Source organism: Gavia stellata, chromosome 18 (assembly GCF_030936135.1).
Source record: "Gavia stellata isolate bGavSte3 chromosome 18, bGavSte3.hap2, whole genome shotgun sequence".
Taxonomy (NCBI): domain Eukaryota; kingdom Metazoa; phylum Chordata; class Aves; order Gaviiformes; family Gaviidae; genus Gavia; species Gavia stellata.
In genome coordinates, this window is record NC_082611.1 from 4,130,974 (window position 1) to 4,152,255 (window position 21,282).

Sequence of the window (21,282 nt, forward strand, 5' to 3'; positions counted from 1 at the left end):
TCATTCATCTGCCTTTATAGAAAGGAAGGCTGTTCTTGTGGCTTTCCCTACCCAGCAGCGGCTTGGGACCTTGTGTTGGCCGATTAAAGCCTATTCCCATTCTTTACCTGGGGAAGCCTTACTGCAATCGTGCTCATTCAAGGAAGAGGAGGCTGGCTCGCTGCTTGATACTGGCATGCAGCAGCAATGACCTTGGCTAGGTAACCATCTCCTGAATACAAAGATGGATATAAAAGCAGCAATTCCCTTTTTAAAAAACAACCAATCTTCTGCTAAGGTAGGGAAAGGCAGCGGTTTGTTAAATAAATGTGTCTGTCAAAGCTGGATTTTTTTCCCCAGCTTCTCTAAATGCCCTTCACCAGCGGAGAGGGGGAGGGGACCTGCTCTTTGAAGCCTTTTCCTTATGGGAATAGAAAACACGGAAAGAATTCAATTCTCTGCCACAGCCCAGCAGCACTGATACACGCTTCAAAAACCAAAGCCCAAAAGACAAGCTGGCTGGTGGGTGCGGGTGGCTCGGAGCGTGTACTACCACCAGATTAGCCTTGCTCAATATCCAGCATCATTAAGCGTCCCCCGTCGTGTTAAAGCACAGAAAGAAGAGGGGAAGGAATGGAGACTGGGGAAGAAAAATCGGGAAATTCTGTGCAGAAAAGAAGTGCCGTTATTCGAATCTTTGATCAAAAGCACCATCTAGTGAAGAGAAGGATGACTGCAGCTGGCATTGCTCTGGGGCAGCTGCATCAACGACAAATGGAGTTTGACTTTCACCACAGGTTTGCCTACTAAAAAAACCAAATATCACCATATGCAGAGCCCGCGCTCTATCAGAGAGAACAAGAACATGCTCAAAAATTGCTACCCTCTGTGTAAATATTTCTCCAGTGGAAATGCGTTCTCCTCCTCCCATCATCTCCCACCGGAGAACCTCAGCCACCCTGAAACCCGCAGGGAACGAGGCACCACAGGAAGAGAATGATTTCCATGTTGTAATTTGGGAGCTAAGGAAAAGAAAAGGTAAGTGACCGGTCCAAGGTCATGCAGGAAGCCAGAGGCAGATCCGGGAATAGAGATCAGCCACCCTGGACCCAGGGATGCCTGAACAATAGCACAGCCTCTCCCTCTGTTGTCATTTAACTCTTTCCTAACCCACCAAAAAGCAGAAGAGGGGTAAGCTATACACTTCTCTGCATATGCGCCTGCTGCCTTACAGCTCTTGGGGGCCCAGCCCTCAGACCTTAGCTGCTTTTACCACTGTAAAAGAAAGGGGGAAGGCAGCAGGGAAAGACGGGGTTGGACAACCTGAGATCAGCAAAGCTGCAGGTAGGAGATATTTCTATACACCGGGCCTGAGCTGTCCACTCAGCAATTAAAGCAATGGAAATGGTAGCTCAGCTTTGCCATGTCTCTATTTCTGTGTGTGACAAAACATTATCTCCCCTGGAGGCGTTCAACTCGGTTAAAATGGTGGTGGTGTATGTTTGAGGATCTTTAGCTGCAGGAGGATGGGATACTGCTCTCTCTTCCCTGGCTTTTGCGTTAGCTGCAAAGATCAGGGATTTGCAGCACGATAATACATCAGAAATGCAGTCTCACTAAGTCTACACTGGTCTCATAATGAGCTTGGAAATGCTGCAGTGCAGGGTCTTGAGAAGACAGTAATTATAAACAACTGGAACCAAACCTCATAGAAACCAACTTAAAAAAAAAAAGACTTGGGTGGTGCAAAAACCTGTGAGTGCAGTGAACTGCACCTACAGCAAAATTCTCCCAGAGAGAAGAGCTGAGAGACTAGTGACCAGGTGTCCAGCAAGAGTTCTCCGAAAGGAGTCTGTTGTCTTTGGGTCAGAGCCCAGTTCCAAACCAGAACTAAAACTGGGGCAATAATCAAGACCATCTTCTTGGGTCCACTGCCTGGAAGGCACAGATGACTGATCTGCACAGAGCTGCAGGGGTAAAGAATGGAAAAAGCCCCAAGAAACCCTTCTTGCTCTGTTTTCTACCTTAGGTCTCTGTTTCTTCCCCTAACACCCTAGTCTGTTTTCATTCACTCCTATAAACTCAATCTGTGCGAGCAGAGAGGGGAGGAGGACAGTCTGCACTCTTGTATCAGAGCCCAAGAAGAAAATCTTTAATCATGCCACAGCCATTTGAACATTTACATTTTCCAGCCAAAGGCACTGTGAAATTGGAGGCTTTCAGTTCAAACTAGTTCAAGGATGTTTTCCCTGGGGAAGGTTTTTGTTACCCTGTGGGGATTTCTGCACAGATCTTTGCTCTTAGGGTAAGCAACCAAAGGTTTTCTTAAGAGAGAAGCTACATCTTATACTCCTTGAAAAAAGGTAACAAATAAGAGCCTGGAAGAACTAGAGCACAAAATTGCTGCCCTAGAGAATAGGGTTAAAAGGCTGTAGATCTGCATTCAGTGGTGCTTGCAGTAAAGCAGATGTCACCAAACACAAGTGCAAATAGTTCACTGAGTCTGGAGATATTTTCCCCTCAAAAAATAGCTCTTACACTTCAGGAGGGTAGTGATAGAGCAGCAGGATGTTTGTCAAGGAAGCGTTAAAATGCTAAAAGGATTCCAGCCCTTTGCAGTCTGGCCTGACACAGTGAGAAAGAAAAGAGGAGATTGAGTGATAATACAAAACAACAGGCGTAGTTTTAGAAGACTATACCAACATTTACCAGTCAGGCCTGTATGGTCTCCAAAACAAAAGTCTCTGATTCAGGACAGACTCCCCTCTAATGTTTCTGCAAACAAAGTCACCTAACTGCCATCCAATGTGCAATGTGTGAATCAGCAGGTTTAAATCAACTGTGAATTTGTTGCTAATTACACTAGGTTAACCTAAGAAAATAGAATCCCAATCAAAGCAACAAAGTCAAGCTTTAGTTCAGTGAATTTCCTTCTCTAATTGCAACTCCCTTTGCTATGTGACTTGCTACTCATACAATCACTGCAGGGCACTTGGTTTCAATCAGCTTTGCCAGCACCTGCCAGTCTGGTGACAGACTATTCCCTGTTAAAATAAATAGGCTGGCAGATACCAGGTAAATGACCGCAGGAGCTTGGACAGAGCTCTCAGGCAGCTACTGTCCTGTAAGAAAGAGAACACATTAGGCTGCAGCTCATCCTGCCCTGATTTGGTGGGAAAGGTGGTCTTTCCAGCTCCGATTTTCAGAAGTCTGAATTGACTACAGCTTCCAGTAAGTTTGCCATGACATAAATTACCTTCTTCTGGTTTTTGTTTTTCAATATAATCTGTGTAAATAAAATTATTTATTCTTTCGGTAATTTTCATGTTGGTCCTGCAGCCAAAAAAGTGTATTACCATCAGACCTTTCAACAATGTGATTTTTTTAGGAAGATTTTTAGTTCTTTTCTCCTGTTTCCTGAAATATCAATCCCTTACTAATGACAAACTTACACTGAAGCTGTGAATTCATTTCAGTATTTTCCTTATTAGAAGAGAAGAGCAGAAGACTGTTACCATAATTTTTTATGATAAAACTCTCGCATCTGGGATTACCTGCCTTTGTCTCTGGATAATGCTAAAGAATTTCCAACTGCCTCTGTAAATGTATCTTCTGCTCACGCACACTGTAACAAATAGGTGGAAAAGCTCCCTGCGCTGGGATGAAGCCACGCACCCTTTCCTTCCTCAGGGCACAAGCTCCTCACAGCACCGAGTCGATTTGGACTTTGGGATCACTGGAGCCCCAGGTTTCCAAAGGCCTGGTGAGATCTGTGCTACAGCCTGGCAATGCTTTATTGTCCCTTATCAGTGCCATTACCTGGATGAGGAGATTTAAGCTACAGAACCTGTAGCACATTCAGGCCCCACTTCACCACAGACAAACTGAAATGTTTCTGTACCACCACTGCAGTCTGTGAGCATCGCTGCACAGAGCTCATTTAAAAAGGGAGAAATGGGATTTCCCCTGATCATGGCTTTGAAAGGAACTCTGCAGAAACTCCTTGTTTCTCCTTCTACAGGAATTCACCATCCATTCTTCCCCATAGTCACGTATTCCACACAGTCGCACTGCAAGCAGTTTCTCCATCTTGAACTTTCATGGGGAGATGTCAAAGAGAACAGAATTTAGGTCAGCGTAATCAGCAATGTGCACATAAAATAATGACCGCTGCACATGGGAAGTCTTCCAAGCTCATCAGAGATCCTGTTTGGAGGTGAAATTGGTAATTATAGCAGACTCCCATAAAACAAGCCACTGCCACAGCCCAGCTCAACTGCTTAGGAACAGCCTGATTTCTGTGTCTTGAGTCTGACGGTAAAAATTCGCCTCAGCTGCAGGTGTTTGGTAAAGCCCAACCGTACCCACCTTCCCCTTTCCCCCTCTACCCATGCCCGGCCCTCCCTTGCCCGAGGGACAGCAGCTTGGGCCCTCCCTGCCCCGCTCAGCAATCCCCACCGCGCAGCTCGGCCGGAGGCGGCCCTGGAAGGAGACACGGGATGAGCAACGCCCATGCGAAGGGCCGGAGTCCCGCGCTCACGGTGCCGAGCCTCGGCCTTAGCGCTGGGGGTGGGAGAGGCACGACCTCCCGCCCGGGCGGGAAGGGCAGACCGGCGGCCGCAGAGCCGCCTGGGGGAACCCCGGGCCGGGAGCGCCGCTCCCCGGGCGGGCGGCACCTGCGGGCGGACCGGCGAAGACAGGCCGCCCTCCGGCGGCGACTTCCGGTTCGCGGCGCGGAGGAGCTGTCTGTCATTGGGCGCCCTGGCGGAAAGCCCGCCTCTCCCCCCGGGGCGACTCAGGCGCATGCGCACCTCCCCGGTACTTCCGGCGGTGGCCATGGTGACAGCAGTAGCCAGGTAGGGCCCGGCGGCCCCCGCAGGCCTCCCTCGAGGCCTTCCCCTCCCCTCAGCCCCAGCCGCCTCCGTCCCTTTCCGGCGGGGAGGCAGCCCCTTTCAGCCGGCGGCCCCCAGCAGCGAGCTGCTGGCACCCCGCAGTGACCCTGCGGTGCCCCTGGGGTCTGCCCACCTTCTCCCGACCGCCGGTGATCTCCCCGGGGGGACCCACCGGGAGGTGCCGAGGCGGCTGCGGGTGCGGTCCTGTGGGAGATGGAGGTCTGGCAGATGCGAGAGGTTGGGTGAACGTGGCCCTGGTCTGTGTGCAGAGAAATCCTGGGCTCTTAAGTACATAGTTCATCACTGTTACAGCTATTAAATACATATTTATATATAAATCAGGGTGGGGAGAGACATTAAGCCAACTCTCATTTTCTCACTATGTTTTAGGTGATTCTTGATTTGGTAACTGTCTGCAAAATGCTTTCTCTGGCACAGCAAATGTTTTAATTTTCTAATCATGCCACCTTGATTGACCTTTGTGTCCCAAACACCAATAGAGGATTTTCGAGTGGGAGGGTTGGAAATGAAGCTTGTAACTGAACAAAAGTGGCAGGGTGATTTATGCGAAGATGATTTCTCAAGTCCAGTCTGTTTTTTGGGTGCTAGAAACATATTTTCCCCCGCTCCCTGTACTATGGGGCAAGGTGGTTGTTTTGCATAACAATTATGTGAAAACACAAGCAGCATGCTGTTGAATGACTACTGAAGCACCGAAGAGGTTTTTCCTAGACATTGCTTCAAGTAATGCTTGTGAGATGGTAGCTTGTTGAAATCGCAGTAAAAAAAGTTAATTCAGAATATTACAACTGATACTTACCTACCCCTCAACAAACCTCAAACGCGTGTTCGTTGTTGCCAGCTACTTACAGTGAGACCTACCGGCTACTGCTGCGTAGCATTTCTGTGGCACTCTTCATAATACCAGTTACCATTATTTCTTTTGAGAATTCCAGTTGGGTTATTGTATTCCTTCTCCTGAACCCCTTCTCTGTCCTCTGTTTGAAATGGTATTGTAGGGAGGAGCTCTGTCCAGTTCCTGCATTCCTTCTTAGGAGTTTTACTGGTTTCTAATGACCTCAGTGTATTTTTTTTACATTATTTTCTGCTTATAAAGTTTGGAATTAAAGCTGATTATGTAAGCATGTAAATGCACACTGGCATTTCAGTAATTCAATTGTTTGAATTAATGCAATTATTCTTTTTTCTCATGGGGTTTTGAATGCATTTTTGAAGTTTAACTTACCATTTATGGGGATCTTGTGCATCAGAGAAATTGTCAGCAAATTTCCCATTGGCTTATATTAAACCACTGATTTAAGAGCCAATGCTATGTGACTTTTTTTTTTTCCCCTGGCTTATAAGTTTGATTTCAGTTTCTTTCCAAAGCAGTTGGGTCAGTAAAACTGTTTAGCTGATATAAAATGCAAGTAATGCTCACTTTTCTCCCTGTCAAACATGGCTTATAAGGGATTTAATGAATTTGGTCTGCTGGAGGGAATGCCCATTTCCCCAGTAAATACTGGGTTTTGATGCAGAGAGTGATGAGAAACTCATCTGTCCATTCAGTTGTGCTCAAAGTTCTCAAAATCCTAAGGAAGGACAGAAAAAAGTCCTTTTTGTTTTAATTAGCGTGGTACCCATTTTAGAGTGTGCACTATAAAATCAGTGTATGCCCCAAAACTAATTACAGTAATAGAGCAACTGATTCACAAGTTGCCTTTTTTTTTTTTTTTTTGTATTGATCTTTATGGATGCTCTGGATTCAATACTAGAAATTATTTATTTAGTACTAGAAATAATCAGAGGGTCATAAGTTTTGAATTCACCTCTATCTTTTTAATCTGGGGGTTAAATTACCCCCACATTTGAAAGGTCACAGACCGTATTCCCAAGGTTTGTTTTTAGAGGCAGTTCTTGGCTGTGCTAGCATTGGACAGAGCGCATTTGCTTGGACTGCTGCCATTTCCAAATTTAAGTCAGGTCTGTCCTGTTAAAAGACCAGAGGGAGACACCATCTCACAGAGTCACTGGTAAGTGAGTTCTTTTCGAAGGTAGGATATTGTGCTTTCTTCAGACTAAAGTCGGTAGCTAATCAAGCTTAGAGCTGCTGGGCTTCTGGACAAGGGCTTCCATAGAAAAAAAATATTTTTTTCCTTCCTTTTATCCCCCCACCTTTTAAATGACACCTTTTGATTTCTGAAAATAGCCTACCAGTTGCTGCCATTTGTCATGTAAAGGACAATGTGATTCTAGGTTGCTGAAGCTAAAGGAGAATAGGTGTTGTTTAGGGAAACTATCGTGGTTTTAGTTTCTTTTAGGACTTGATCTCATCTTTGCTGCCTTTAGTGTAAACTTGACCTTATTAACTAAGATCCTTGTTCCTTTGGAAATCATTCTCTTGGCTTTCACGGGATAACATCCAGTTTTCATTTTAAGGGGAAAGGTTTTTTTTTTAAATAGATTTATGTGATTTATTTTATGGTAAGCCTTTCAAAAAGCTTCCAATCATCTGTATTTGCTTACATTACCAGTGTTCTTACTTCTGCTCTCTAATAACCTACATGTTCCAATCCCACCTTCTGGGATAGACACCTGAGAATGACAGGACTTTATTTGAACCAGTTATGAGCAGTGGCTTCTCTCCTGCAGATAATCTGATGTCATAGACATTATCTGTCAAGAACTAATAACAGCTTTTTTCAGCGTGAATACTCAAATTTTTGAACAAAGGTAATAGTGGGGTCTCAGACCTTTGAGCAAGAGGTCTGAGGATATCCAGTTCATCTCAAATTAGGTGTGGAAACCCAAGTGTTCCCCACCCTCGCCCAGATTTTTAATGTGACATGGCGTTATCTGCCCTGGAATGTCTTTAGCTACTTCAGAGTGTTGTCTATCTTAAGTTGGGCTTTATGCTTTTTATTTTCTTCTCTCAGCCTTTGTCTTGCAACTTAGCATTTTTATTGATGTGAATCAAGTCCTCTTATCTATGAACTATCTCATTCTCCTTCAGATTGCAGCAGTTTTTTCCTCTGGCTTTTGTAGCAAATAACCCTAATACTGAACAGAGTATAACTTCTCCTTCAGGTTGCAGCAATTCTTTCCTTTGGTCTTTCCACCAAATAACCCTGAAAACTGAGCAGAACGTAACTGCCACCCTGTGTGTGTGTCAATAGCCTCGCACTGGGTCCCGTAAGATGGATATTGTTGAATGTACTGTAGTGTGGCTCAATGGCTTGAGCTGAGTTCCATGTTCTCTTGTTCCACTGATATTTATTTTATCAATGATATTTGAAAGCATGTCCAATATGACAAGCTAAAATAAGTATTCATGGGTTTGTGATATAAGCTAGTCTATGAAATCAAAGAAAAACTTGTTGCTGTAGGTCTGAAGTGCTACAGGAATTCTGTCTTCTTTCAAAATAATTTCGTTCAGCTAGGTTGTCCTCTTTCTCAAGCCTGACTGAACTGAGATTTTCTTTGTAGGGGGCTCTTTTTAAGGGGCCATTTGAGTACCTTCCTTGGAAGCAGGTACTGCAACTGTATGCCCTAATAAAAAGGGATCTACATCTCTGTTTGGCTAGTCCTTCTCTCTCTTGCTCCCCCTCCTTCATCCAGTCTTTTTCTTCCCCGTCCCGTATTTCCCCTCACCATATATCAGAGGGGGTTGGTTACCTGTTGATTCACGCTCTAGCCCGGAAGCTGCAAAAGTGGGTTGTTGCTGCTGACTGGGTTCATGGCTTGCTGCAGCCTTCGGGCAGAGATTGGGTAATTTGCCCAGTTCCTGTATATAATATGGGGAGGGAACAATAAAAGGCTAGGTAAGATTTTTCAAATTAAAAAGGATTAAAGGCAGACCTTCTTTGTTTAGAAAGTAGATGAATAAGTGATATGATTAAGGAATAAGTTAAGTAGGGGTAACTAGTTCATATTGATGAGCAATGGATGCTACATGGCCAAAACACAGTTAGCTTTTAGTTGGTAAGCTTGGGGGCTCTTTTCCGCCAGCCCCTGTGGCAGAGAGTTCAGTCCTTGCAAACCTGTATTTTTGCCAAAGAATGTGAAAGAACCGTACTGTAATCAAACATGGGACCGCCTCCTATCTCCTAGTGTGGTTTAGTTAGAAAAGGTGTCAGAAAAGCACCATCTTCCCAGTTACCTTTTTATCTGCTTTACACCATCATCTGCATTTTACTGAAATCAGAAGCAAAGCTGGTCAGGGCCAGATTTTTAAAATGCCTCAGCTTCAACATGGGCTCATAACGGAGCTCGTAAGTGCCACTCCACCTGTCAGCTCCCACTTTGGAAATAACGAAAATTCCTAAACGGGAGCCGAAGATTTTTGATTCCAAAACGTCCTGTAAGCCACGGTGCTCAATGTCAGCATAGCACCTGTTGTCCCTGCCCACATCTTGTCTTCTGAATCTCAAGAGACCCTTGAGAGCAAAAAAAAAGACCCAGGGACAACATAAAGAGGGCAGCTGCTCTAAATGGCTAGCTGAACATGAACTAGTATGGAAAACCTTCTTCTTATCCAGCCTAAAGAAGGCCAGTTGCCTTGTGTCTAAACAGCTCTTTCCCAGGAATTATGTTAAATCTTATGTTAAATCAACTCTACCAGTCCTCTGCTGTAAATCAGTACAAAATACACGCTCTTTACGTGCACTCAGCACAAAGTAGTGGAGGAATAAGAGGCTGCTCTGAGCAGCTGGGTGCTGTGCTCATGCTCTGCTTTGCAACAGAATGAGTTTAATCCTCCTTTTGGGTTTCTGATTTCCCACTTTGGGCATACTCCCTGCACCCAGGGGAGCTTGTGGCCTGGATGTCTAGCTGCATTATGCACAGTGTATTATACAATAAAGTACTTTGTAGATACATGAGTTAGCTCATGAATGGGAAGCTCCATAATACCTTGAGAAGACCTGTGTACTAACTTGATAGCTTTATTTTTAGACCTTGCCAAGCTTATTTAGAACTAGCTCAGCTATCTTTGTATGTTATTTTACTGTGTTCTAGCTATACTTCCAGAAATACTTATTTTATACAGTTCACTACTGGTTCAGCAAGCTAGTCTGTTCACTGACCAGCTACTTGAGGAATTGTGTCCAAGCCCCTGATGGAAATCTGGAAGAGCCTGACATTTTCCACATTAGCTCTGTTCCACGGCATGTAGAGCCTCTGTCATCCCTTCAGCTCCATATAAGCTCAGCCCTACTTAATGACACTGAATTCTGGCTTAGCATTATCAGTTACCTCTTCTTTTCTGCTACTCACGCTGTCCTTTGAAGTAGTCTATGAGTTGTGTGCCCAGACCTTTCCAATAACTTCCTGGTAAAGGCCTATCTTGCAGGTCAAACTGCCAGAGTTCAAACTCTCTCTGCACAACAGGGAAGATACACTAATATTTGGTTTTGACTTTACGTGTGCCCCGAAAGTTGTATAGATTCCAAGAAGGGGTTGTAACTGACTTTACTGTGACATCAAGCATAAAAGCTTGGGGGGGTATATACAGTGGGAAAATTAGTGACCTTTTTTACAGCAGAAGTATCACTTACTCTTTGGCCATGTAGTAAGCTGTAACATAAACTACTCCCTTGAAGGCAATGGCTTAGCAAGGAGATTAGAGCTATGCATTGGTATCAGAATCCAATTCCAGGATGAGCTAGGTCTCGTAGATACCCTTAGCTTGGGTTTCATTCAGAGGTTTAATTTCAGTATATTAGAACACAGGTTCATGCTGTTAAACTGCACAATTAACGTTGGCATAAAAGTAAAGAGCATGAATGTAGGCTTTAGCCTACTAGATTGGACATGTGGTTCATTTAAATCAGATAACTTGTCTCTGCTAACAGGTGGTGAAAGACACTGGAGATGGAAGCACAGATTTCAGTGCATTAGGCAAATAACAAGCTCAGAGAGAAAACTTACTCTGCATCTCCAGAAGATAGACTGGCATATATCCATCTGGGATAATACACAGTAACGGGTCTCTGGCACATAGATACTGCGGTACTGGCTGTTCTAGAGAAATCTAAGAGGTTTTATTACAATCAGAAGAATGCACAGACATATCGCAGCCCTGAGGAGCTTTCACTCTAAATACACTTTGTACAAGAGAGTCAAGCTAGAGCAAAATGGAAAAAGCATGTGGTAACAGCATCTCTGAACGCAAGTTTGTTACGGGACAGCTGACAAGATCCAACAGCAAGTGTCCTGCTGGGATGTTCAGATTAGCATTTAAATGCTTAAAATTGGGTACTGATGTGAACTTTTCAAAGTCTAAACGAAGGGATGAGGAAATCTGTTGAAGGTACCTCTGTGTGGGATTCAGTTTATTGGTGGTCTAAGGCAGGTTTAAGAAAAAGGACCTCCTTAGTTTTCAAGCCTCTGCTAATTTTCTTGATGGTGAAGTGATGTCTCCTTTCATCTTGTGGCTCTAGGAAGACCGTTCAGAAAGGAAAACTCATGGATCTCACAAGCACAGTCATCGTCCCACTGCTTTTTGGCAGCTTGGGGATTTTCGCCCTTTTCCGGCTATTGCAGTGGATGCGGATGCGAGCTTACCTGCAGGAAGCAGTGGTCGTGATCACAGGGGCTACCTCTGGCCTGGGAAAAGGTAGGTTCCGAAAGAAAGGCACCAAACGCAGGACAAGCAGAAGGTTGTGGAAGGGGTATCCGTTGGAATAAAGCAGTAATGAGCAGAAAGTTCCTATTGTTCTGAATTTTGAGAGGCATAGCTTGCACAGCTATATCAGTTGTAACTATAGCCAGTGCAAATTTTGATGCAAGAAAGTCTCAAAATTTGTTGAGGAAAATTTTAATCATGCTGTATAAACTGGAGCTCATCAAAGCAAGGAACAAGTTATGCTGTCCTTGTGCTGTCAGGGGTCTTTTATCTAAATCCTGAAAAAGCCAGGAAGTCAAATCATGTCTCCAAAACTTCCCAGAACTGGTGTTCTGCATTCATGTTTGTTGTATTTCTAGATACCCTGCCATACTTTCCACTCCTTCTCCCCGCCCCTCACTCTCAAGTTAAGGTAGCTTTTCTCTTCTGGCACAAATCCATCCATTCTAAATTCAAACTCTTGGCAATATTAACACCAGTATTTTTTTCTAAATAAAAACACAGTAATTTTTTTTCCAAATAAAATTTATTATTTATTTGAGAGGATACGCTCTCTAATTCTGCTTGCTAGAATTGCTTTAAAAGCTTCTTGAAGAGAAGACAAGGTGCTCTCTGTTATCAAGGCCTTTCATTAGGATGAGTACATTTATAGAACAAATAGAGCTTAAATTAATGCTGTCTTTGCATGTGAGTTTGTCCTTAAGGTTAGGGCTGTTCAGTAACAGAATGGTCAAGGGAGATGATGAACTGGTCCTCTCTGCCTGTCAGAACCAAACAGCTGGGAGTGGTAAAAGAATTTGTATTTCACATCAAGAAGAGATAGAACTAGTATCTCAGGAGGGACCTTCGTGTGATAGGCTGGGCAGATGTGTGGTGTTGGGTGTACAGATTTCCACCACTGTACAGTGAAGTTTCCCCCCTTACTGACTCATTGCCAAGATCTTATACTATTCCCCTCACTCCCAGTTATTAATATACTAGACCACCTCTAATTACTGTGTGTTCTTAAACACCCTTCGTTACCACCCACTGTCCTCCCCTGCACAAATAAGCAATTTGTCTCACTGGATCACAGGGGTGTGGAGTAGAAGAACATGCAATTGCCTCAGCAGCTGGTAGCACTGAAAGGAGAACAATAGCATGGTATCCATTCTTCAGCCTTTTCTTGATGAGGAAGATCACCTTGATGAAGCCACTAGCTCCAAGGCCTCCAAAACCTTTGGAAGTGTCACTAAAACTGAAACTCCTAAGATCAGGCCCCACTGCATTAGATGACATACACAAGGTAACTGTAGTCCCTCTTAAAGAAGGACGTATAGTCAAAAATTAAGAGGCACAAGCAAATTCAACCAGCTGATGGGGGAGGATGCGTAAACGGCACAATAACTGCATAACCAGCACAGTAACTGTGAACACACCAGCTGCTTCGCCACTGTCACATGTCTGTGGCATCTTGCTGCAACTTCACTGTAAATCAGCCTATCTCTCAGGAGTAATAAAGCCACCTTAGACCCTTGCCAGCTAAAAGAAGTTTTAGCCTATCACCAAGTATGATGTGGATCTGCTGTTTGTCTCTGGCATTCAAATGTCTACTTTTCTCTCTTCCTTGCTTCCTCCAAAGAATGTGCAAAAGCCTTCCATGCAGCTGGCTCCAAGCTGGTGCTCTGTGGCAGAGACAGTGAGAAACTCAAAGACCTGGTGCAGCAGCTTTCTACCATGACCAATCACCAAAAGAACGTAAGTGTGGGAAAAGGAGAGGCTTGTTGTCTCGTGTGGCTGGGATTTCTGTTCGTGTTATTACAGAAGTTACAGAATTGCTTGTGGGTTGTTCTGTTGAGCAATAGGAAAAATGCAACTCTGTGGTTAGGGATAGCTATTACTATAGGAGTACATTGAGTTGACGTGTCGTATCTTGTAAAAACCCTATAAAAATAAGCCAGCTGAAAAACTCCTTGCCTTGTAATGGAAGTGAAAGCATGACAGTGCTGAGTGCCCAGACCCCTTGCATCTGTATATCACATACTGAATCTGGAAAAGTGACTTTCCTTTTGTTGGCTTTTATTTTTGATGTCTAGTTCTGCTGACAGTGGCTAAGAAAGGTATTGCTGGCTTCTGAAGAAGACACATGGGTTAAATTTTTTACTATTTCAGATGCATTTTCTTTAATAAGACAATAGCAAACTTTAGTACTTGAGGCAGATCTCACTTGGCCCTTTCCTAGCCTCTGGTATAAGGAACAGGCTACAGGAACAGTAAAGATGAGAGCACGACCTGCTTCTGTCATGTATTCCTACCAGATGGAACTGCTGCACTCGAATTGCACGTGGTTTGGATGGCCCTGCTTCTGTGCTTCCAGAGCTGGGAAATCCCATCATGAGCATGAACATACAGCACATTCAGCACAGCCTGAACGGGTCTTTTGCCAACTTTTGTTTATTCACAGACACACAAACCTCACACTGTGGTATTTGACCTCTCGGACACTAAAACTGTCCTAAATGCTGCTGAAGAGATCCTGAAGTACTTGGGTCATGTGGACATACTGATCAACAATGCAGGCATTAGCTTCCGAGGCACAATCGTGGACACAGGACTGGACGTGGACAAGAAAGTGATGGAAACAAATTATTTTGGTCCTATAGCCCTCACCAAAGGTACCCGTGATCCGAATTACAGGGGGATAATGGATTTGGCTGATACCTCCTGCAGGGCAACACAACTAAGTACAGCTTAATTTCTGTTTGTAATGTACAGTACAAGAGGGGAGGAAAATTCTGTTTTATGGGCAGGCATAAAGGAGATGCTTGGACATGACTGCATGGGAAGTACCTGATTAGAGATACCACCTTGTTTAAAACACCTCCTGACCCTAGTCTGGCAGGACCTTATGAAGAGAGACATGGTTAGCCTGTCTGTGCTGATAAAACCCTAGAGAACACAGTAGGGGTTCTAGGTGAAGCTGTAGCTTTCCTAGGAAGCTTCTTCGGTTACACAGAAAGTTCAGCCTGGAGGGTGTCAGCTGCAGGAAATGGAAAGATGTACTGGTGGCAGAAAAGAGCAAGTCCTGCTGACCATGCCTGTGCGAGATAATAGCAACTGTAACAGCCTTTGTGCAGCCTCACTGGCACGAGGAGTCTCCTCATAGGTGAATGTCCCTGCCAGACCGCAGCTTCAGTTAGAGGCATCCTAAGCACTATCCCTTGCCCAACCCCTACACTGAACAAGGATCTTGTAATTCACTTAGGCATCTTTGAATGCTCTGAAAGCATCGATTCTTGACAGCAGTAATGGCAGGACTGTTCTTCTGAATGGCTCTTTTCTGTCTTTTGCTAGCACTTCTCCCTTCCATGATCAAGAGGAGACAAGGCCACATTGTGGCCATCAGCAGTGTTCAAGGCAAAATAAGCATTCCTTTCAGATCCGCATGTAAGTACCTCCACAGCAGATGAGGAATACATATTTGGAGCACCAAACTGAATGAATACTTGGCTACTGCTTCCACATTTAGCTCTCTGTAGAGCTGGCTGCATGCAGGGAAGGCAGAGTTGTGCATCATTCTTTGTGTGGTCACAAGTCACTGACAGCTGTTGAGGAAGGCACTCTCAAATTCAAAATCTTAGCCCTGTCCTAAAGTTGTTAAGGGACAGGGAAGGAGAATATGTTTTCAGTATCTTGAAAACCGCTTGATATTCTTATCTTAACACTTGAAAGTCCCTATAAACTTTCTGATTAATTCTGTAATTTTATTGCATTTTATCCTTGCTGTTTGCCTGGTTAATCTCCTGTAAGAAAGTAGGAACTTCTTGTTTTAATATGTTGTGAAGTGCCATAGTACAACCAATGCCAAAATAAAAGCCTAAACAGTTATCTTGATCCAGCAAACTCTTCATGCTGAATCAGTTATGACAAGAAATAATATTGGTGAAATTACTGGAAAAAGCCTTATAAAAGATGGAGGAACTAAAAGGAGAGCATTTGGCATATAAGCATCTGTAAATCACTGAAAATAAACATAAAAATGGAAAAGTACCATGGGGGTGGCATAAGAATGGTAGGGCATGATGTAGAGTGAAGGGGAGCCTGGAACGTCTGGGCCATCTGGTCTTGCAGACGGTGTTGGTACAATTGCACAGGAAGTGTGTTCTGAAGAGCTTCCAGAGCACTTGCAGTGACCAGAGCCGTGTGGGCCTGGCAGCACAGAGCTCAGCTCTTGCCTAGGTCCTCAAACAGGGCACACAGCCTGCGCTAAGCCCTGTGCTGCTGGGGTCAAGCCTGTAGCCATGTTGAGGTGATGGCAGTCATGGTGGTAGTGACCAAGTATAGATGGAAAAAGGAGCGAGCAAAAAGTCACTTAGCCATTTAACAGGGGGAAATCCTGCCCTAGGCCACACATCTCTACTCCTGTCTGCTTGTGTGATCAGGTTTTGACTTGTGTGCAGCCAAGCTCTGAACCTGCTCTGCAAGTCCATAACGCTCAGCGCACGTAGCCAGCAAGGCGCTCAGCAGCGAACATCAGCTCTGCCCTCCTGTACTGGCATCGCATTCCCCCAGCCCCAGCCTGTCTTACCAAATGTTTCCCAAGCCAGGCTTCATGTCTCTGTTGCAAGTGGGAGGCAGCTTGGGTTCACTCCATAGTGCTTTGGCATGGCTGTGATATTAAGCTCAGGATCCTAGCCAGTTTCCAACTTGAGTATTTACATTTTGCCTTCCTAAATTGCCTCTCACTCCCACTACCTGTTGCTGCCATTCACTTAAAACCAAAAAAAACCCCTAGCTGGAGAACAGCTGCTGGGTTCTTGCTGAGAAGTGGCTGCATTACCATGAAAAACCCATTCAGGGGAATGAATCTTCCTTCAGCCCTGCTCCTTCTTTTTAGTGCGTAGCTCTTTTCCTGTTTTTCAGATGCTGCCTCTAAGCATGCTACCCAGGCCTTCTTTGATTGTCTGCGAGCAGAGGTAGAGCAGTATGACATTGATGTGACGGTTGTAAGCCCCGGATATATTCAGACAAACCTCTCTCTCAATGCTGTAACAGCAGATGGATCTCGCTATGGAGGTGAGATATGATTTTGTGCCCCTTATATCTAAAGCACCTCCACTCACTAAGTTACACCAAAGTGCGCTTGCAGCGTATGGCCTCTGGTGGGGACACAGCTTAGCCCTGAAGTATTAAAAGACAACTTTGGATGCAGGGTAGGAACAGTAACTCCCCAAATTTAGCCCTCCTAGACAGCAACTACTGACTTCTAGCCCAACCGTGAATTATACCTGCCTGTGCTCCCATACACAGCTGGTGTATAAACCAAAACCATACAAGCAGCCATGTACAGTTAGAACAGAGCATTCCTAGGAAAGGTACTTAAGTGTGGGCTTACCTGCTGGCGTTGGCGCTTACTCAGCTTTCCTTTGGCAGTTATGGACAAGAACACCGCTGAAGGACAGACAGCCGCAGAGGTCGCTCAGGTGGTTCTCAATGCGGTGGGACAGAAGAAGAAGGAAGTACTTGTAGCTGGCCTAACACCCTCCCTGGCTGTCTACCTGCGAAACCTCTTCCCCAGGCTCTTCTTCACCTTAATGGCGACTAGAGCAAGAAAGGAGAGAAAAGCAAAGGACTCTTAGAGCTCAGCTCATTCGAGCAGTAACTGTAGGGAGAGGCTAACCCCCTGCAGTTGGGCTGGGACATCAGTGGAGGTGCTCCTGCAGGAAAAACCTTTCTCAAAATGCTGCAGTTTATCATTGCATGGAGAGTGGGAAGTGGTTTTCCCCACATCAGGCAGGCCCACTTGCTGGAAGGCAGCACCTAAACCTCACCTGAAGAGGGGTGCTTGGACAAAGGGGGAGAGCTGAGGCTGCAAGGGAGGGTAACTCAAGGGAACACACTTTGCAGCAGGGGAGGCCCTTGTGCTGGAAGACAGCACCTCACCCCAGGCATGCTCAGCTTTACTGGCCTGCTACAAATAAAACCCACCTGGTTTGCCTTCACACAAGCAGATCTTGGCTTTCCCCACCCCACGGCCCCTGGGAAATACAGTCCTCAGCTGGAAGCTCTTGTGATCAGGGTCTCCTTCCCACTCCTTCCAGTCTCATCTAGAACATGTTGCTTAAAGTCGAAAACTTCACAGAGCCTCTCCTTGTTAACGTGCCAAATCATCTGATATGTTAAGCTAAAGTCAAGTCCAGTACGACTTTTAAAGAACTAATGTAAATTTTAAGTTCTATTTGGCAATTATTTTATCTGCCTGAATCACGCCTTACTGATGCATAGGGACATTTAACTCTGCACTCCCTGACAGTACAGTACTAACCCCAGCATGAGTTAATGCAGGGGAAGCACGGAACAGATAGAAAATGGCACAGCAAGGCATGCTGTTGCGTGTAAACACTGTGCAGCTGACAGCAGCACACCTGGTCCACCTGCAGGCCTAGAGCACAGAGTAGGTGCGATTCTGTAGGTGCCAGGCACACTGTCTCCTGGCAAGCAGAGGAGAATCTGTGCACGTAGGGTGGACAGTTCAGGAGACAGACCCTTAGTTCTCATCTGTTTTAAAGCAATCATGGATGCTAATTAGGATCACATCCAGTGGGGGGACGATACCCGCCTGTTCAGATACCACAGGCTTCAGGGAGTCCGACAGCCTGAGGGAGTGCCGTATTCCATTCTTCACCCCTTCTCCTCATGTGAGGGATACCAGCACCACTAGGAAAAAGGAGTGGCTGCACAGAGATAGTTAAGTAAGGTCAGAAATAATCTTTTTCTAACTTATAATTGAAATAAAGCCTACTAGTAGGAGCCAAGGTCCAGAACCCTGCTCCGCCTCCATGCACTTAGCAGCATTCTCCATGTGTACTGCCTTGTATGTCCTGCCTGTGAGTGCACATCTGATGACAAATAAATTACATCGCTATGAAATTAATCCTTTGTTGTACTTCAGCTCCTAACTGCAGGTAACACTAGAGGAAGGGAAAGCAGGAGGGTTTTTTTCTTTTCTTACATTCCTGCAAGGTGCTGTTGTACCAGTAGTAGCTGCAAAACAACATACTTCATCCCAGCCCTCTTTACATTGTCTGGTAGCTGACGGTAGACATAGTGTAAATCCACACAGGATTAGTCACACTGAAACTCTGATACAGGTGTGCAGGCTCAGCAGGACCTTCTCCTTCAAAAAGCCTTGTCTTGACCACTACGGATTTATAATGACCTCTGAGAATCCATCCCAGATGATGACCATGGCATGTTTAATGATCACAATGCTGCTGCTCAGTTAGGACATCCTCCAGTATTTTCACTGTGACTGAGGTTGCAGATTTACCTTTTATGTAACAAATCTAGGCCTAGGGTTGAAGTTCCAAGTTGACGCTTTCAGGTATATATATATCTTTTTTTCCTGTTAAAATAGGAAACCAAGGCATTACCTTCTGTCCCTCTCCACAAGGGGAGTTTCTGTAAGCGTTAGTTGTGCTTTTCCTTTTGTGTTTTGCATGTTCAGGTCCTCTATTGGCAAAATACAGTACTCCGGCCAGTCTTGTCCAGCTGCTCCGTCTTCTGGTGTTTCAGGTGGTGGCTACCCAGGAAGGTCCGAGGGGCTGCTTTGCATTTCTGTGTTACCATCCAGGGTGCTGAGGGGTGTAACACATCAGGCCTGAGGAAAAAAAATTACGTATGGGGGGTTACTGTAGTTACTGTTTGAACTACAGCTCCAAGTCAGAGGTTACCGAGAGTGTGCACATTCCCCTTGGAAAGTAAATTCCCTCTCTGTGACGAGAGGAACGTAGCACGGTCCATTTCAGAGAGCCTCCGTAATGGTCAGGATGGGTAGCAAAGCATGCGGGGCTTTTGAAAGGGAGGCTTGTCCCCAGCCACTGTAACCCACAGCTACCAGCATGGGGGGAGGCAGATACAGCAACCATCTCATGCGATGCACTGAAACGCACGACCCTCGAGACCCCTCTCATTCTCCCAGCTCACCTTGCATAGTTACAGCACTGACTCAGTAATAGCCAGCATGTTTGCCAAGCATTTTCACTGGATTATCACTAATATTTCTTGAAAAACAAGCCCCTCTACCCCTCATCTATGTCCTCTCCACCTCAGAATGGAGTGAAGGGTACGTTTTTAAAACAGACCTACCTGTTGTCACAGTTAAGCTGACTTTTCACCTTTCCTCCTGCAATACGAGACCACAGGAAACTCGCTCATTTTTAACTCCAGTCTTTGATGCAAGCCATGCATTTAGGGAGCCTACGAAGGGTTAGTCCTTCTGCCATAGTGGTCATTCCAGGCAAGGGAAAGCTTAACACAAAAAAGCCCCAGGACCACAGAGGTTTGGTGAAGAAAAGGAACTAACAGCCCTGACAATTATTTCGCATTGAGTTAAAAAAAAAAAAGCAGGAATGTCTTTTGTGTGGCTAGCACAAAAGTATTTCAGGGCCTTCTGCAGCAATAAAGTATGTATTAGCTACGGCAGATCTGCCACTAGTTTAAAATTCATCCAATAGACGGGACTTCAGGAACAAACAATGTCAGGACTCGAAAGGCAGCCTGCCCAGCAGTCTTGGCCTAACCACAGCAAGACGAAGTAGTTGTATTTCTTCCCCTCCTCTCTGCCAAGGCAACTGTACATTGTTGCTATAAATAGAGACGCTCTGGATCCCAGCTTCTTTTAACCTTGGAGGGAGACAACTCAGCCACTGTACCAGCAAGAGAGGCGAAAGGCTGTTGCCACCTAGAAATGCCTCGATGCCACAGGAGTCTCCTCCAGCCCACGTGCCTGCTCAGGTACGGCTGCCTGTGCGGGTGGTAAAAGTACTTGGTCAGAACTCCTAGCAAACCCCGTTTGCCCAGCACGCACACTGGGATGTACGCCCTGCTCGCACAAAAGCTGCATCAGCAGAAAACCACAAATTGGAACCACGGCCAGAAAAGCCTGCTGCAGTCTGGAGGCGAGGAGGAGTTCTTGGTGCCTGCTGTTGCAATTTGGAAAGATAAAGATAGAACTACTGAATTTGGTTTCTGACCTCATGAGACTCCCTTCCAAGGTCAGTGCTTCAGCTGTGGAGGTCGAACTGCAGCTACCACTGAAGCAAGCAGTACACCTGGGTGCAGGCAGTTTTTATTACAGGGCTTTGCTCTTCTATTCAGATCATAATACTTGAAGCTGTGCCAAGCTGGCCTAGTAAATGCAAGCCATACCTATTTTCCATCTGGTAGGAGGAGATAAAAGAAAGCAAGCCTCTATCTTTTAAAAGTAACTGGCAGATCTTGCAAAACAGTAAATACTTCCCCTTCTCAGAACAAGATTTTGACAGTTTTGAGCTAAAAGATTAATTAATGCACAAGATTGAATTCTGAAATTGCAGATAACACAGTTACAAGATACAATCACATGGATGCCTTGCAGCAGTAGCAGACAGCTCCAGAAGCATGTGTTCCAAGCAAGAGCAGTGGAATTGCATGGTCAGGGCGCAGCCATCCAAGTGTCAGCAGCACCACCAAAGCACAAAGGTAAGACAGCTGGACTCCCACCTTAGCAGTCCTCAGCTGCACATGGTACAACGCATTTCAGTGGAGATGTATCCACACTAGAAAGAACTTGTACAAAAACTGAGCAGAATGTGTTTGTAGCTGGAAACTTACAGCATTATCTCCATTGTGCACAGAACTAACGAATGGCTGGAGATGGCAGGGCAGCAGCAGATTTGGACACCTTTAGCCCCAACCATCCGTGCTTAAGCAATTACCAAAAAGATAAAAACCACTGGGGTAAGAAGTAAACCCTCTTCCAAGAAC

At 45.2% G+C, this 21,282-nt stretch overlaps 1 protein-coding gene across 5 annotated transcripts; it reads left to right on the forward strand.

Annotated features, from left to right (window-relative positions):
• Positions 1-6,884: 6,884 nt before the first annotated feature.
• Positions 6,885-18,459, forward strand: DHRS7B (dehydrogenase/reductase 7B). Of its 5 annotated transcripts, XM_059826280.1 has the most exons (7): positions 6,885-6,904; positions 11,312-11,487; positions 13,118-13,233; positions 13,940-14,150; positions 14,830-14,922; positions 16,399-16,551; positions 16,909-18,459. In XM_059826280.1, exons 2-7 carry the CDS (start codon positions 11,337-11,339, stop codon positions 17,112-17,114), a joined length of 930 nt encoding a protein of 309 aa, XP_059682263.1. In that variant the 5' UTR covers positions 6,885-6,904; positions 11,312-11,336; the 3' UTR covers positions 17,115-18,459. The 5 variants fall into 5 exon arrangements, with proteins under 5 accessions (XP_059682263.1, XP_009812698.1, XP_059682264.1 ...); XM_009814396.2 differs by lacking the exon at positions 6,885-6,904 and having other exon boundaries at positions 11,298-11,487; XM_059826281.1 differs by lacking the exon at positions 6,885-6,904 and having other exon boundaries at positions 11,298-11,487; positions 13,130-13,239.
• Positions 18,460-21,282: the final 2,823 nt, after the last annotated feature.